The 15,529-nt window shown below is 48.8% G+C and overlaps 6 protein-coding genes across 6 annotated transcripts; 2 read left to right on the forward strand and 4 right to left on the reverse strand.

Annotated features, from left to right (window-relative positions):
- Positions 1–222: 222 nt before the first annotated feature.
- N7506_003572 (glycoside hydrolase family 76 protein) lies at positions 223–1,644 on the reverse strand (the record flags this gene model as incomplete). The annotated part of the gene is given in 3 exon segments (XM_056952867.1): positions 223–840; positions 857–1,464; positions 1,530–1,644. Coding segments are annotated over 3 exon segments (1,341 nt in total), but the record flags the coding sequence as incomplete, so codon positions are not given.
- Positions 1,645–2,648: 1,004 nt separating this feature from the next.
- N7506_003573 (uncharacterized protein) lies at positions 2,649–4,046 on the reverse strand (the record flags this gene model as incomplete). The annotated part of the gene is made up of 2 exons (XM_056952868.1): positions 2,649–3,952; positions 4,010–4,046. The coding sequence occupies 2 exons, from the start codon at positions 4,044–4,046 to the stop codon at positions 2,649–2,651; spliced, it is 1,341 nt and encodes a 446-aa protein (XP_056814560.1).
- A 641-nt stretch (positions 4,047–4,687) lies between these two features.
- On the forward strand, positions 4,688–5,510 carry N7506_003574 (uncharacterized protein; the record flags this gene model as incomplete). The annotated part of the gene is made up of 2 exons (XM_056952869.1): positions 4,688–4,801; positions 4,875–5,510. 2 exons carry the CDS (start codon positions 4,688–4,690, stop codon positions 5,508–5,510), a joined length of 750 nt encoding a protein of 249 aa, XP_056814561.1.
- Positions 5,511–5,975: 465 nt separating this feature from the next.
- Positions 5,976–7,223, reverse strand: N7506_003575 (RTA1 domain-containing protein; the record flags this gene model as incomplete). The annotated part of the gene is made up of 1 exon (XM_056952870.1): positions 5,976–7,223. The coding sequence occupies one exon, from the start codon at positions 7,221–7,223 to the stop codon at positions 5,976–5,978; it is 1,248 nt and encodes a 415-aa protein (XP_056814562.1).
- Positions 7,224–8,162: 939 nt separating this feature from the next.
- N7506_003576 (uncharacterized protein) lies at positions 8,163–12,521 on the forward strand (the record flags this gene model as incomplete). The annotated part of the gene is made up of 9 exons (XM_056952871.1): positions 8,163–8,457; positions 8,530–9,036; positions 9,098–9,331; positions 9,385–10,103; positions 10,157–10,319; positions 10,375–10,695; positions 10,748–10,871; positions 10,935–11,825; positions 11,888–12,521. The coding sequence occupies 9 exons, from the start codon at positions 8,163–8,165 to the stop codon at positions 12,519–12,521; spliced, it is 3,888 nt and encodes a 1,295-aa protein (XP_056814563.1).
- Positions 12,522–13,467: 946 nt separating this feature from the next.
- Positions 13,468–14,772, reverse strand: N7506_003577 (fatty acid desaturase; the record flags this gene model as incomplete). The annotated part of the gene is made up of 2 exons (XM_056952872.1): positions 13,468–13,791; positions 13,846–14,772. 2 exons carry the CDS (start codon positions 14,770–14,772, stop codon positions 13,468–13,470), a joined length of 1,251 nt encoding a protein of 416 aa, XP_056814564.1.
- Between the last annotated feature and the right edge of the window lie 757 nt (positions 14,773–15,529).

Genomic DNA, 15,529 nt, shown 5'->3' on the forward strand with positions numbered 1-15,529 from the left:
TCTGACTGTCTTTCTGACTGTCTTTTAAACTGTCTTTTTGGCTGCCCATCCAAGGTTCCAACTAAATGTCAAGTCATCATGATTGGTCGAGAAATGGAAGTCTTGGCTAAGCCGTGAACAGAGAATTAGGGATTGGGGATAAGTTACAAGTCAAGACACCATCCCATAAACTGCCCAAGCAACAAAAGAAACAAATAGCGAGGTCAGTATAGCTGCACCGACTCGATCGCCATTATCAATATGCATGGTGGGCAATTCGGCCTTTGTCTCATCATCACCTGTACCAGCAGCACTATTGCCTTCACTTTCACCACCAGTCGAAGAAGTCAAGGCACCGCCAACATCAGCAGCCAGAAGACCCTGGAGTACCTCAAGAACACCCATTTGCTGCCCAACCCCTGTTGTGCCATCATATTCCCCAACGCTCCACTTGTGCCCGCAAAATGTACCGGTATCACCACCCTGACACTGTGCAACGGCGGCAACAGCCGTGGGTCGAAGTTTTTCCGACATGATAGCGTCATATGTATAAGGCGCATACTGTGTAACCTCAGCCAGCCAGCGGCTCAGGTACGCTTTGAAAGACAACTGGTCGACATTGCACTTCCCGGAAGCCTCACAGTTATGCTCGAACATGATATTATCCTTCGGAAAGAAGTGATCTGCCGCTTTGAGGAGAGAGTCGGTGCGTTCCCGCCAGGTCGAAGATACACTAGACCCGTGTTCTGCGGTGTAGTTATACATCACAGAGGCACCGTGTAGCCAAACGCCTGCATTGTACGACCACCTGTTATGGTCATGAGAAGTGCAATTGTCAACATCAGTGACCCCGTCGAAGACCTCCAACATCAGTGACCCCGTCGAAGACCTCATATTCGTTTCCGATCAGCCCAATAACGTGTGTCCAGTCCCACGCCTTTGTCGCCCACTTGGCGTATGTGTCGTTGCCCGTGTATCTCGCCAAACGAGAGGCAATATCAAAGAAACACCCATTTGCGATACTGTTGCGGTAGAGATATCCACTGTTCCAGGTGTAGATCTGCCATCTCAGGCCTCCACCACAGGCAGATGTGTCCCATCTGTGAGCCTGCTCATTGAAAACTGCCTGGACCATCGCTAGCCAGCCAGGGGTTGGAGAGGCGGGGGCTGGAAAATTTCGTTCGGCGGCGATCATCGCGCTCAAAGCCCAAAAACACTGATCATCATTTCCTTCCGTGTAGGTTTGATTCTCGGGCATGAAATCGCCTTTTGTGCCCGCTTGATGGATCATAGCTTGTTTGGTGATGTCATTGTAGACCGAGTCCCCGGTGTAAGACCAGTAGTTCACGAGAGCGCCGAAGAAGGCACCCGCCTCCCACCAGTAGTATGGATCCGGTAGATTCCCTGGTGTGTCGCCGGTATTGTTGCCCGTGTAGAAGGTGACTAGATCGAAGGCTATCCGGCTTGCTGCTGATTTGATGGAGTCTAGCTGTCAATGTTAGGATGCGTATAACCAAATGTCTCCTCTCAAACAGCTCAAGTCTCCATACCAGCACTACTGATGTCCAAAGAAACGCCTGCTGCAGTGGTCAGGGGCCCGAAGACACCAACCAAGAAAATGAAAAGCCATGAAGATCGTGAGAATGAAGAATGGAAGTGCAACATGTGTGCTATAATCAAGAGACGCGTGTTTGATTCATATAGAACGTAGTTTGCTAAGGAGCGACAGAGGAAAGAGAACAAAGCTGTCCCATTTTCCAAAGAAAAAGGAGTATTCACAAGCTCAGCCATCAGAAATGAAAGGGACCCATAGCACCTTGGCTCGAGACTTATAGGCTGTGTAGTTCCGAGACCCCAGTCATCCAAGAATCGACAGGAGTGGACAGAGTCGCATCACCAGGGGATGCCCAGTGCCAATGTCGCGCGCACCTTACGCAGTCGAACAAAGCGCCAAGGCTGGGCATCGGCCAGAATTAGGCCATTTGCGAATGGCGACAATCGCAATCCTTGGCGTGTTTCGTTTGGCGCGTGAGGGCCTTCAAGTGACCTAGATGGATATGTGCATGGTTGACAGCAAGATCGTTTCGGGTGATCAACAGGATGCAGCAAGGTTTAAGGAACCGTGGAACGACGCCCCCTCTTAGTGCCGGCAGTTCAGATAGCGGTGACCAGGACGGTGAACCCTTGTCATGTGACATGAAGCTACCTGACTAATCTCAATGCTTCTCAATGTGGTCTGTGCGTCTCCCCCATGCCTCCATCGCCCCCTATTCAACCTAATCTCGCTTGCGGGATTTGTGTCACTGTTAGGGTACGACTAAACCTGGAAGAACGTTGGAACGATAGTCTGGCATTGATCTTCCGTACTATATGGAACGTCGAATGAAGATATCGCGCCTTGTTAAATCATAGCTAACGGTGGATCTATCACCACGAATCTAGAACAGTTACCCGGGCCCAGAAGCGAAGTCTTCTTTAATTCGTCCTTCGGCTTCCTGAATTCATTTCTTTTACAACTTTCTGAATTATATGAGGTCTTTTGAGTGGTCTTTATTGAGTTAAACTTTCACAACAATGTGAACATATTCCCGTTTGGCGAAAAGCGACCACCGAACCCGAGTCAAGGTTGCTGAGAATCCGGCGGTTCCAAGGTTCTGTTTTTAGAGAGCTCACGCCAGCATGAGATCCCTCACCAGATATACAAGACGTGACATTGATCCTCCCCAAGGAAGTACATCAGACACCTGTTTCGCCTTCACTGCATCGTTGGAGTGAATGAGGCTCCCGATCACCTTCCTCAAGGTTGCGATCACATGGTCAATCCACGCCCCCTCGACAATACTACTCGACCAAGCAAATGCTATAGTCAAACACCCGTCACCTCCGACAACCAGTGAGACTGACAAATCAGCACCTTGAAGAGTGCCATCACTTCCGCAGACAACCTTCCCCAATTGCCAGCATTGCTGTTGTTGGGAATCAAACTGCTTGTGATTTCGGAAATCACCCATGTTAGACACCGTGATGCTGATTTTCTCAAATTCTTCAGCAGAGTCTTTCATATCATCCACGATGTGGTCTTTTTCGCCCCGGAAAAGATCATGTCTATTGCTACTTTTCTTTCGAGCCAGCTCTGTCTTCAGAGTAGAGTGTATGTGTCGAGCTTCGTACCAGACAGCACTTGTCGTTAGGTCCTGCCTGGTATGTGTCATATGATGTGTAAAGCACATCATGCTGTTGAGATCTGGCATAGCTCCGCCAAGAGACTGGAGCTCTTGGGGTGATATACGGCCCTCGGCGTGGATGGTGGTGATCTCCGAGGGCAGATTAGCAAACAATGCTGCCACAAGAGCGGCTTGAATGACACCGGTAAGATTGGTCTTGTTGCGGAGAGGAACAGTCAGAAGACGAGTTGTTTCCTCAGCCCCGATTGTTAAAGTTTTGATTTGTGACCGGCTTGCTGGGGTGTTGGTATGAGATGTGGGCATCTTTAACAGCGTTCGTATTGTGGTGAGGTTGCTGTAGTGGTTGGCTTGCCGAGTTGATGGCTTTGCCTCGTCGGCAAGTGAGAGTGCAGCCAAGAATGATCGATGAAAGGACAAACCGCCACAAAATGGATCTTTGGAATCCCCGTGCAGCACAAAGCAAACAATCACGTCCGACACGGCACCTTCGTTGGGTTTGTATGCAATCACAACCCGCCAATCTTGCTCATGGCTCTGCCAACTTCCCAAATTCTGCTGTTGCTCTACTAGCGCGTCCACTGCGTTTTCTGGGTCATCCTGCAGCTGTAAGAAATAAACCTTGCTTTCATTTGCTGGACCCAGTGAAGGATACTGTAACGCCACTTGAGGCAGAGCCTCGTGAATCAACTGGCTTAGCCTTCCAAGCGGGAGCCCCACAGAACTTCGATAGTGAGCAGCGGCGACAACATTGCCCGAAATGATGGGCGGGCTGGAGGCTGTGCTTTCAGCTGAGCTAAAAATGTTAGACTCTGAATAGTTAGATCTGATACAGTCAGATCACTGACCTCGCCGGAGCTCTTCATTACATGAACCCCACAGCATGATCAGCGGGTGCAACCCAAGGACCAATTGCAAGCTTGGCAGGGTGCCTGACTTGGTGAGTGATTTCTTGACGAAAGTCTAGCCCGGCCCAGGAAAGTTCTGCGCCACTCGATGCCTTTATTTTTTGCAATGGGAAATTGTTAAAATTCACAATGACAAGGAAAACGAGGCGTTTGGCTGAAGGATGAAAGACCAGCGAGAGAAAAAAAAGAGAGAGGGGAGAAAAGTCTTGAAGCTCGAGCTGATCCTTGAACTCTCAGGTAACTCTATCTCTTTGTCTGTACGGAGTAGTTATGTCGGGCAACAAAAATCCAGACAAGACATAGACTGGACGTCCATACATTTGATACGATGTCGCTTACTCCGTACCGGTGTCAAGATTACCATTACAGAAGTGTATGTAATGTCATAAATACCATTCTCAAAAACCGCCCCCATATTACCGGCCGTACTCTGTATACATTACCGACGTCTCAAAACCAAAACCACTATACCAACCCTCAGCGTCGCAATATTACAACCGGAGGTTGGCCAGGTTAATAAGCTAAGCGCCTACCTTACCCAATCCCCTCCGAGGGGTTGCTAGTTGCGTGTGATCCAGCAATTTTCTCAGTTTCAGCTTCTACGCCAGTGAAATCCAAATGACTGTCTTGAGCACGCTTGGAGTAGGCGATGGCTACGTGCAGTATGCCCTCCTCGCTGCCATTGCAGGAGTCCTGTTGATCAACTTTAAGTCACTTCCATTTGTGTGGCATGTAAGTAAACAGTTGATACCGGGTTTCTTTCCAAGGTTGTCATTGGCTGATACGTACTTTTTCGTGCCTCTAGTTGCGAGTGATGAAAGGTCTCTCCACCCAATTCCTCGGTGCTCGACTGTCTTCTCCCCGCCAAATCGCCGCCAATGGAGTACTCGTCGACGATCGATCTGGGGGAATTCCCCTCGTCTTTTCCTACATGGTGACTTCGCACCAGAATGCTCTCATGGAATGCGATTACAACATCCACAAGTCAAACAGCACTTTCTTCTCTGATATGGATATCAACCGCGCCCAACTCCTCTTGAACCTGTTTCCTCGCCTACCACGATGGGCACCGGAGACTGCGGCCGATACTCCCGACTCTAAGAAAGCGGAAAAGATTGTCAGCATTGCGCTTGGTGGAACTTCTTGTGTCTTCAAGCGCGAGATCAAACCACTGCAGAGGTACGAGGTTTGGTCGCGAGTGCTATCCTGGGATGCGAAGTGGCTTGTGGTGGTTAGCTACTTTGTTAAAGCTGGAACTCATCGGAATGTGATGCGCGGTCTACGGAAAGGAGAAAAGCCCAAGGAGGGATCGGAGCTTGAGAAGGCAATCCTCGCTGTGGGTGTTACTCGCTATGTGTTTAAGGATGGACGGCGGACGACACCCCCCCGAGGAAGTGTTGAGGACCATGGGCCTCTACCCGTCCGCCACCACAGGTGGTGATAGCAGTGATATTTATTCTAGCTTGAGAGAGCCGGGTAAAGATGTTGTCGGCCACTTTGGGTCTTTGGATTCGCTGCCGTCGCATTTCGCCGATGCGAGCTCGTCGATTCTGGGACATTACAGCGATCTATAGGAGGTGCGTTTAGAGTTCGGGGCTTCGAGATAATCTCTCTTGGCGTAATTTAGACTTATCAAAACAAAAAATGGATTCCAAAAGATCTATTTATGGTATGATTGCCAGCTCAACACAGAAGATCCGTGACACCTCTAAATAACCTAAACATCCATGGATGTTTCCACCGCATGTTCGTTCCTCATGCTTTTTCCCTAAAAGCAACCTTGGTATATGACCAACAAATGGCACCTGGAAAATGACGAAGTAAAAGAAAATGGTATATACAAATGAAAAAAGCAGTCATGAAAAACAAAAATCATCACCAAAATGAATCAAAAAAGCAATAGATTTTAGCGACCGGAGTATCCCGTGTCTCTATAAGGCGACGAGTCTCGTTGGTGCAGCGGAACCTCATCTCCGTAGAAATCACGATCGGGCAGCCTCTGCATGTCCTTCTTTCCCTTGCCGCGCTTTCGGCAGGTTCGGCAGCAACATCCTCCGCAGCAGCCACAGCCGTTACAGCAAAGAAGCCTTCCAATGCCACTGGAAGGCATTTCGGCATCTGGGCCCTTCAAGACAGCGCCGGGTGGTGCAAAGTTCCAAACAAGGATGGCCAAAGCCATGGGAATGCCATCAAAGACATACATGTACCATTCGTGGTACGGAATGGGGTTGTTCTCCCCGTAGCCGGACGAGAACTCGACCAAGCGGTAGAAGATACGGACAGTGATGAATAGTAAACTGGCGTACAGAACGTAGAGAAGTTTGCGCCATTTCTGCTTGTCGCCGAATAACCGACCATTCCGATCGAGTTTCAGCATCTGTCGATGGAATTGGACGGCTAGCACCAAGAAGCAGACGATGAAGAATTGTTGAATGCCGATACCGGCCATGTAAACGTGGATACCGTTCATTTGCTGCTCGGAGGTACCGGTTGCCATAAAACCTCCAATCATTTGAATAATGAAGGAACCGAAGTCGAGAAGAACAAAGATCTTGGCCAGGAGGGACGGTTTGAAAATACCGATGCGACGATCGGGAACGAAGAAATTGATCATCCGAGCCAAAACAATATAATCAAATGCATTGACCCACAATGGGGCCAAAAGAATGAACATCTGTGTGACGGTCGCAATCGTGTTGTCTTGTTGTTTGCGAGTACTCAATGCGCGGGTTGCGTATCCTACAAACTCCCACGCGGCTCCCATGAGGACCACCCAAACAAAGCCAGCTTTGTAAATGGTCGCTTGAATGAAATGGGTCACTAGGATGAGTCCAAAGATCACCGAAGCCGCAATGGCAGCTTTAAACGAAGGATAATAGAGGTATAAGGCGTCACACTCCGATGGCGGCACATAGCCATTTTTGTCGGGCGCAATCGTTGGCGTACATGTGTTGGTAGGCAAGTCAAGACTCAAGCTCAGTTCAAATTCCGTGTTTGTCGTGGTTGTAGCTGTAGTGGTGGTCTCTGCGCTGGTCGCCGAGGTCGTAGTGGCTTCTCGGCGCTGTACCACAGCCTGAGGAACAGCCGTTTGGACGGGAGTTGCCCCGGCCAGTAAGCCCGACACGAGCACCAAGAGCAATGGTGAGAATCTCATATTCGCAAAAGGAGCGCAATTGGAACGAGAAAAGAATGTATCAAGTCACACCGATAGTCAGAATGTGAAAAAGATAGACTGTTTACTAAAAAGGAAGGATAGCCACAAAATACAGGCGATCGAGTGAGTTTAAATCCAAGTCTGGCGCCTAACCAACATCCCTGCTATTGCGGCTGCCTGTATTTGAGGTGTAGCGACAGATTAAATTTTGGTTAAAAATAGCGAAAAGAAGGCTAGATGAAACGGATGTGTACAGTCTCTCGACGCCGTAAAGATGAACTAGCCCTAATTGGGTATTTCCAGTAATACGCCAAATACACGCTTACATCCGCAATCACGTTCAGTCCACTCGCGGGCCAAGAAATAATACGCTATAGCTGCAAGTGAACTAAAACCGGCTTACTCGCCCACTTTCTTTGTTCAACAAAGAGGAAAAGAAGGCAGCAACAATGTGTGATATTGTTGCGCAGGACGTTTTTGGTCCTACAGTTGGCGCCGAGTGCCATAATGGCTTTGATTTTACTCTGCTGTTCGAGGAGTCATTCTTTACTATCCTTCCTTGTTCGCTACTTTTGCTATGCCTACCTCTGCAGCTGTTCCGGAGTCGCAGCGCTCCACTAACTCGCCGGGGGGTTCTGTTCCCCGGGAAACTGGTATACCAACCTCCCGTTTTTCGATCGTGCAGAGCTGACTGGCATCTAGATCGCCCATGTGTTATCGATCTGCGTGAAAATTACGCTATTGGTGTTGGTGCTTCTTCCCCAGATGCAGATCCCAAAGACACGTACTACAGTGGCAGCCGTGGCTTTGGATGCAGTTACCGCGCTGTTGATGGTTAGTATATCATACAGCCAGCACTTCCGATCACCGCGGCCATCAACATTATTGCTGCTTTTCTTGGGCATATCACTGCCCCTGAATGGCGTTCGGGCCCGTACCATGTGGGCGGCACAGACTCATTTGTTCTGTGCCGTCTATATCGCCGGCTTGGGGTTGGACTTCGTGAAGCTCGCGCTGGAATCGGTTGAACAAAAACCATTCATCGCTGATGAAGCCCAGAAACTACCAAAAGAGACCACCGCAAATGTGTTTAACCGTAGCTTGTTCTGGTGGTTGAATCCACTTTTGCTCCAAGGGTTCAAAGATGTACTTGAGGCTGACAAGCTTTTATCCATCGATGAGCGAGTCAACGATGCATCGCGTGGAGACCTATTTGCACGGAAATGGGACGCAGGTACGTCGCTCATCTGATCCTCATTTAATCCTCTTGTGCAATCGATGCTAATTCTCTGGTCGCACGATACAGTGCAAACAAAGTCTTCCTTTGCTTTAAAGATGCTGTTGATCGTTCACCATCGGTGGGCCATAGCTTCGGCATTTATTCCTCGGCTTTGTATGACGGGTTTCACCTTCGCGCAGCCATTCCTTCTTACCCGCGTGGTCAGCTTTGTGTCTGAGAGCAATGATAGCACCAGCCGGAACTATGGATACGGTCTTATTGTCGCCTCGGTGTTGATCTATCTGGGGCTAGCTGTGACAACTGCGAAAAGCCAGCACAAGACGTTCCGCCTCATTACCATGATCCGTGGTAGTGTCGTGCCGCTTATATATCGACACACTATGCAGTTGGATGCCGGAGTTGCACGGGACTCAGCTGCATTGACCCTCATGAGTGTGGATGTTGAGCGTATCAGCTCAGGTCTTCAATATGTTCATGAAGTGTGGGCCAGTCCGATCGATATTGGGCTTGCCCTATGGTTGTTGGAGCGCCAGCTAGGTCTTGCTGTTGTCGCGTTTGCGTCTGTATTTCTCTGTAAGTTTCCTCCGAGACTATTTTGGACCCTGGCATGGAATACTGATAGTGAGCACTGTAGTCTGCACCCTTCTCGGTCTGGGGGTGGCCACTACTATGGGTGGTCGACAGCAAAGGTGGCTTCAGGCCATTCAAAACCGAGTTCAAGCCACATCTGAAATGCTGAAAAGCATGAAGGAAGTGAGACTAGGCGGCTTGCAAAATTTGATGGCCGAGAAGCTCCGAGGACTCCGCATAGTAGAGGTTTCGGAGTCGACGCCGTTCAAGCGAGCGTTGACACTGATCGTTACCTTTTGTAAGTTTTCTTTGAAACCCCCTTTCATTGTATTTCCAACTAACGATGGATAGCTTACACCACCACGTCAACGGGTCCGCTCCTCGCATTCACCATGTACAGTTTGTTGGCGAAGCGAAATGGATCCACCATGCTCAACTACGATAAAGCTTATACCGCTCTCTCGCTCTTTGCCCTGCTTCAAGCGCCCATGGCCCTGATCCTGGATGCCATTGCGGGACTGGTATCTGCCTTGGGTGCACTGACACGCATAGGAGCCTACTTGTCAAAGCCCACGGTCTCCTACAGCGAAAAGGGCAAACTAGCCCACCCGTCGGTATCCACAGTGCTCAGTCATTCCGCTTTCGATGAGAAGAAATCTCCCAACATGGTGATGGCCCAAGACTTCAGTGCTGGCTGGGATCCCGCAAAGCCGATGGTGATCAAGGACCTCAGTTTCGATATCCGGCCGTCAAGTATCAATTTTGTCATTGGGCCAGTTGCTTGTGGTAAGACAACTCTGTTGCTGGCCATTCTCGGCGAGGTCAACCATAAAGAAGGCCGGCTGGAAGTGGGGGCGTCGCGGGTGGGCTACTGCAGTCAAACGCCTTGGATAACAAATGGTACCATTCAACGCAACATTCTGGGTACAAGCTTGTATGAGCAAAAGTGGTATGACAAGGTTGTGGAAATGTGTTTGCTCAAGGAAGACATCTCAGGTTTCCCTCGTGGACACCAAGAATGGGTCGGAAACAGCGGTATGACCTTGAGCGGTGGTCAAAAGGCTCGACTGGTATGTGCGAGCCCCCAAATGGATACCTTCATTGTTTATTAATCTCACCACAGGCTATTGCACGCGCTGTTTACGCCAAAGAAAGGGTCCTGCTGCTTGATGACGTCTTCAGTGGACTGGACGGAAACACAGAAGAAAGCTTGTTCCACAACCTGTTTGGACCGGATGGACTATTGAAGGAGGCAGAAGTCACTGTAATCCTCGCCACCCATGCCGGTAAGTGAAGATTAAACCACCATCACCAAAAGGCGCAATATGCTGATATATACAGTTCAACGTCTTGTCTATGCGGATAACGTCATTATCCTGGACTCAGAAGGGCACCTTGCAGATGAAGGCACTACTAACGAGGTTCTTGCAACTGCAAAAGAGATGGCATATAGCCCACCGACAGGAAAGAAGCGTGGTGAGCCATCTGAACAAGATGAGGAACTTGCAAGGATACTTTCTATCGAAGAAGCACCAACGGGGGCGGACCGCAGAACTGGCGACACAGCTGTCTATAAATACTATATCCAGACAGTTGGTCCCTTCAGAACAGCGATATTCTTCCTTGCATGCTCCGTCTTTGTTGTCGGACTAACGCTTCCCCGTGAGTATAACTTCCCCTGTTGAAGATGGTCTGTTGTTAACGAGTGTTACAGAGTTCCTGGTGAGGTGGTGGCTGGCTCGAAGCGATGAATACACCGTGTCCCATATGAGCACGTACTTGGGTGCCTACGCGGGTCTCTCTGCGGTGGCAATTATCTCACTCCCTTTCGCTGTCTGGTACGAGACTTACGATAACTTCCACCTGGTCATAAGATTACTGACACTAACGTGTGTTGATAGGCATCTCACTGAGCGAATGTTGCCACGGGCCTCCATGCAATTCCACTCGTCTCTTCTCAGCACCATCCTTCAAGCATCCTTGCAATTTTTCTCAACAACCGATGTCGGCACTACCTTGAATCGATTTGCTCAAGATCTTCAGTTATCTGACATGGAGCTTCCACTTGCACTGTTCAACACTTCCGTGGAACTCTTGCTCTGCACGGCCCAATTGATCATCATCGCAATCTCGTCCAAGTGGATTGGTATTGCACTCCCAGCCCTGATGGCGGTTTTTTACTTGATTCAGAAGTTCTACCTGCGAACAGCCCGGCAGCTTCGTCTTCTCGACATCGAAGCCAAAGCACCCTTGTTTTCTACTTTCATGGAGCTTATCGCTGGTCTAACAACCATCCGAGCGTTTGGTTGGCAGACCGAGTTCGACAACCGCAATCGCGAGGTGTTTGACCGATCTCAAAAGCCGTTCTATCTACTCTACTGCGTGCAACGCTGGTTGAACCTTGTTCTCGATCTGGTAGTTGCAGCAGTAGCCGTGATGGTCGTGACTATCGGAGTGCAAACTCAAGGACAAGTTGATGCTGGGTTTATGGGAATTGCTCTGGTCAACATCGTGCAGCTGAGTATCAGTATCAAAGCTTTCCTTTCCAACTGGACTCAACTTGAAATCTCCATTGGTGCAGTCTCTCGTATTCGAGCGTTTGTTCTGGATGCACCATCGACGGACTCAGATGAAACAGAGAGTTCAATCTCTCCCGAGTGGCCTGAGAGGGGCCAAATTGAATTCAAGAATCTTACTGCGCAATATGAGGGCTCTCCCCAGCCAGTGATTCGAAACCTTGATCTCTCAATTTCGCCGGGGGGGAAGATTGCCCTTTGTGGACCGAGTGGAAGGTAAGAGAACAGCTCAGTTTTCTTAATTGATTCATTTGGCTAATTGACTGCTTGTTCTATAGTGGCAAATCATCTATCGCTTCCAGTCTCTTCCGTCTTCTGACTCCAAGCGAGGGTACAATTACCATTGATGATGTCGACATCTCTACAGTGTCTCGCGACACACTCTACACCCGCCTCATCTGCGTCACACAATCACCTCACTTGATTTCCGGCTCTATTCGGGAGAACGTCGACCCCTTCAATGCAACAAGTGATGACCAAGCAATTGAAGTAGCACTCAAGGAAGTCCATCTCTGGGACACAGTGTCCTCGAGGGGTGGAATCCATGCCCAGCTCTCCGAAGGCTTATTCAGTGTTGGGCAGCAGCAGCTACTATGCCTAGCCCGTGCCATGATTCGTCCGGGCTCAGTGGTAGTGTTGGACGAAGTCACAGCCAGTGTGGATCGGGAGACTGACCGCCAAATGCAAGAGATTATTCGTCGGCACTTTGCCTCGCGTACAGTCATTACAATTGCGCATCGCATTTCCACCATTCTGGATGCGGACCGCGTCGCCGTGGTCTCGGACGGTGTCATTGTTGAGTTGGGCTCTCCTACAAGCCTATTGGCTCGTGAGCCTCGAAGCCTGTTCCGTGGCCTTTATGAGGCTACTACAGCCTCCAACCAATCTTGCGAGACACTGATCGAGGCATAGGCGATGTGAGAATTGGCGAACTCCGCTTTCTATGCATCTCGGCTGGTTGCACGTTTGTGTGTCACCGAAAACTATCTTACATGTTTCCTATATCATATGTCATTTTCGGACCCCAATAATTTAATACATACATCCCAAGGTTCTCAAAATATATTTAAATTAATCTAAAAGTATTACGACCTCTTAATGCTAGGGTGAGACTATTCCAAAATTTTGGCCCCCATCCAACAGGTACGGAGTACCAATATGCTCCTCCAAGGTTAGGAAGTATTTCCAAGTCTGGTTCACGCATGCAGCACCTGCGCACTGATGTCCAGGTGCCCACTTAGATTCTATTGGAGAACCGAACCGTTAGAATGGTGGTATCCAGAAGACAGGTCATCAATCGAAACGTTTGACGAAGCTCCTTCTGTATGGCCAGAGAGGATATATTGGTTGTGAAGAAATCAGGAGCTAATGATCTAGCCGATGATACCATTGCACGGTCAATTGAGCTAACAAAGGGATGTCAGCACTAAGATTCGCGCTAAGTCCGCGCTAATGCAGGTGTGCAGGGATCTCCCGATACACCCCCGGGCCCGGATCAAAGCCCGTGTCCACCGGTATCACATCCATGAATACAGGGGTAATGTACGTATTCTGAAACACTCACTAGGTATGCTTGTATTTTACCAGAAAAATTATTGTTTGCATGAAATATACACTCTTACAAAGTATAATAATCCAAGTTTTCCAAAATTGTACGGAGCGTATTCCAAAACTGGTGTGTATTGATGTACGTGTACGGAGTACTGCGTATTCCGTATCTCTCGATGTATTTTAAGCACTTTCGAAATTACCCATACTGTGGCGTAAACTAAACTTGAAATGACCGGATACCCCGAGACAACACACATTGAAGACAAAGAAACACCTACTCCACACCGGTCCGATCCACTGCTAAGCCTCATCGGTTTTTGGACTTGTGTCTTTTCAAATACGCATCGGGCAACCGTCGGGTCCGACTCCGCAGCATATCTGCGCGTTGTTCCAGACTCATCTTTCTCTGTTCCCAACCAATTGGGACCATGCACCTGGCCAGGTGCAGGTAGTCCTTCTGAAGCAATTTCACAGTCAGCATCATGTAATCCACATTTCGAAAGACTAGCGCCCGCTCGTCCGCATAGCGATCTTGATCGCGCAACAGTGCTAGTGGGTGCTCTCTCCAATGGCGGCGCGGATGGAGATGGTGAGAAGTGTGGTATCCGTCGTTGAAGCAGAACCGATTACTCTGGAGACAGTCAGTAAGTTTCGAACACACATTTTGGTGGGCTGGACAATGTACCGCTACATCGATCAGGGTTACACTGGATCGAAAATCGGACGAAGGATCGCTCGGGTCCACAAATGCGTGTTGACCCCAGTTGCCGGCCATCAATCCCGCGCGAAGCGTCACGAGTGGCAAAACGAAGACACAAAACGTGGCCTGGGCATGGCCATTTCGAAACAATAAGGCGATGGCAGCGTAGTTGCCGATATCCCAGAATGCAGTCTTGAATGCAGTGGAGTATTGCCCCTTTCTGAGAAAATATAGTGGGAGATCTAACCATACCAGGAAGAAAAATCGCGCAACATAGCGTGAAAAATCAGCGATCGAGTCTCGATCATACCACATTGTTGAATTGAGATCTCGGAGGCCATTGCCTTCAACATGATGCATCTTGACATGATGGTAATGGTAAGAATTCCAGGTGTGGCCCACGAAGGGATCAACGAGATACGGGAAGAGCGTGTCGATCAACTGGTATTGAGAAGAGAGCACGCCTTTCATGTGGACATATTGATGCTTCATGAGCGTGTAGCTGCCAGCATACCATACATGCACGATCCAGTGGAGAAGGCCATGAATCCAGGTAAAGTGATAATAATAGAGAAAAAGCGCGCTTGGGATTGAAGTCGTCAAGTAGAGCAGGAGATGTGTGATCATCACAACGTCTGTAGGAAAACGTGCGACCTTCTGAGCCCAGCGAACATATGGCTCCAACAGATACTGTCGAATGGGATGGGGCAGCTTTCGTCGAAGGTAGTTTGTTTCCCAGAATTGAAAGACTGTAGGATCAAACTCTGGATCGCTAGCATCGTTCAGGGCCTTCAGCTTTCTCATAGTATCATTGCTGTTTCTGGGCTCATTGTCGCAATCATTCTGTGCAAGTAGCTCCTTTGCCACCAGAAGATCCGGGACAGTCAACTGAGGATCCAAAGGGAGATCCATGGTCAACTTCAGTCAACTTGAAACAAGTGGAAAATGAAGATCCTTTGTCACAATGGCTTCATTCTAATGTCTCCTATGCTATATATACTCAAAGACATGGCGCTTTGAAATTGGTCGAACTAGGTAACATAGAGCATTAGACTCGGAACTCTTTAGGCAGTCGAATTTTAGTGTCTTCATACACCACGCCAACAAGGATCAGTGTATTCGCTCTAGGTAGATGTGTTTCAGACTGCTCTTTCAAGGTTACTTTGCATGGTGCAGACCCAAAACAGGAATAACGAAGTTAGATGTTGAACCCCTTATGGATGGTGATTGTTGATGGAGGTATACAATCAAAGTTGCATTGCGTCGGATGTTTATCTTCGCGAGAAAAGCTTGGCGTCACATCAGATAACCAAAATCAAACCTCGAAAAAGCGACACCATTCCCCTCGACAAAGTGTCAAGTATCACCAGGGAAAAAAATCAATGAGGCGAGACTTTCAAAATTGGGATATTTCTGGGAGAGGAAAAAAAGAAAAAGGAGGAGAGGAGAGGAGCCCTCAAATCAACGCCTGAGGGCTAGGCAACTATCTCCAGAGGCACAAACACAACTGGTGACTGACTTATATACTGGTTTAACACGAAAAACTGTTTAGAATCATTACGAGAGTTGAAGACTTGTCTGAAGGTATGCAAGTGTGACACCAGAGCGCGTTGAACAGAATGGTCTCAATGTGCTGGGAAAACCTCGGGCTAACTTGGGCATGAGTAGA

This window comes from Penicillium brevicompactum, assembly GCF_028827555.1.
Source record: "Penicillium brevicompactum strain IBT 35665 chromosome Unknown utg000002l_segment0_segment0, whole genome shotgun sequence".
Classification (NCBI taxonomy): Eukaryota; Fungi; Ascomycota; class Eurotiomycetes; order Eurotiales; family Aspergillaceae; genus Penicillium; species Penicillium brevicompactum.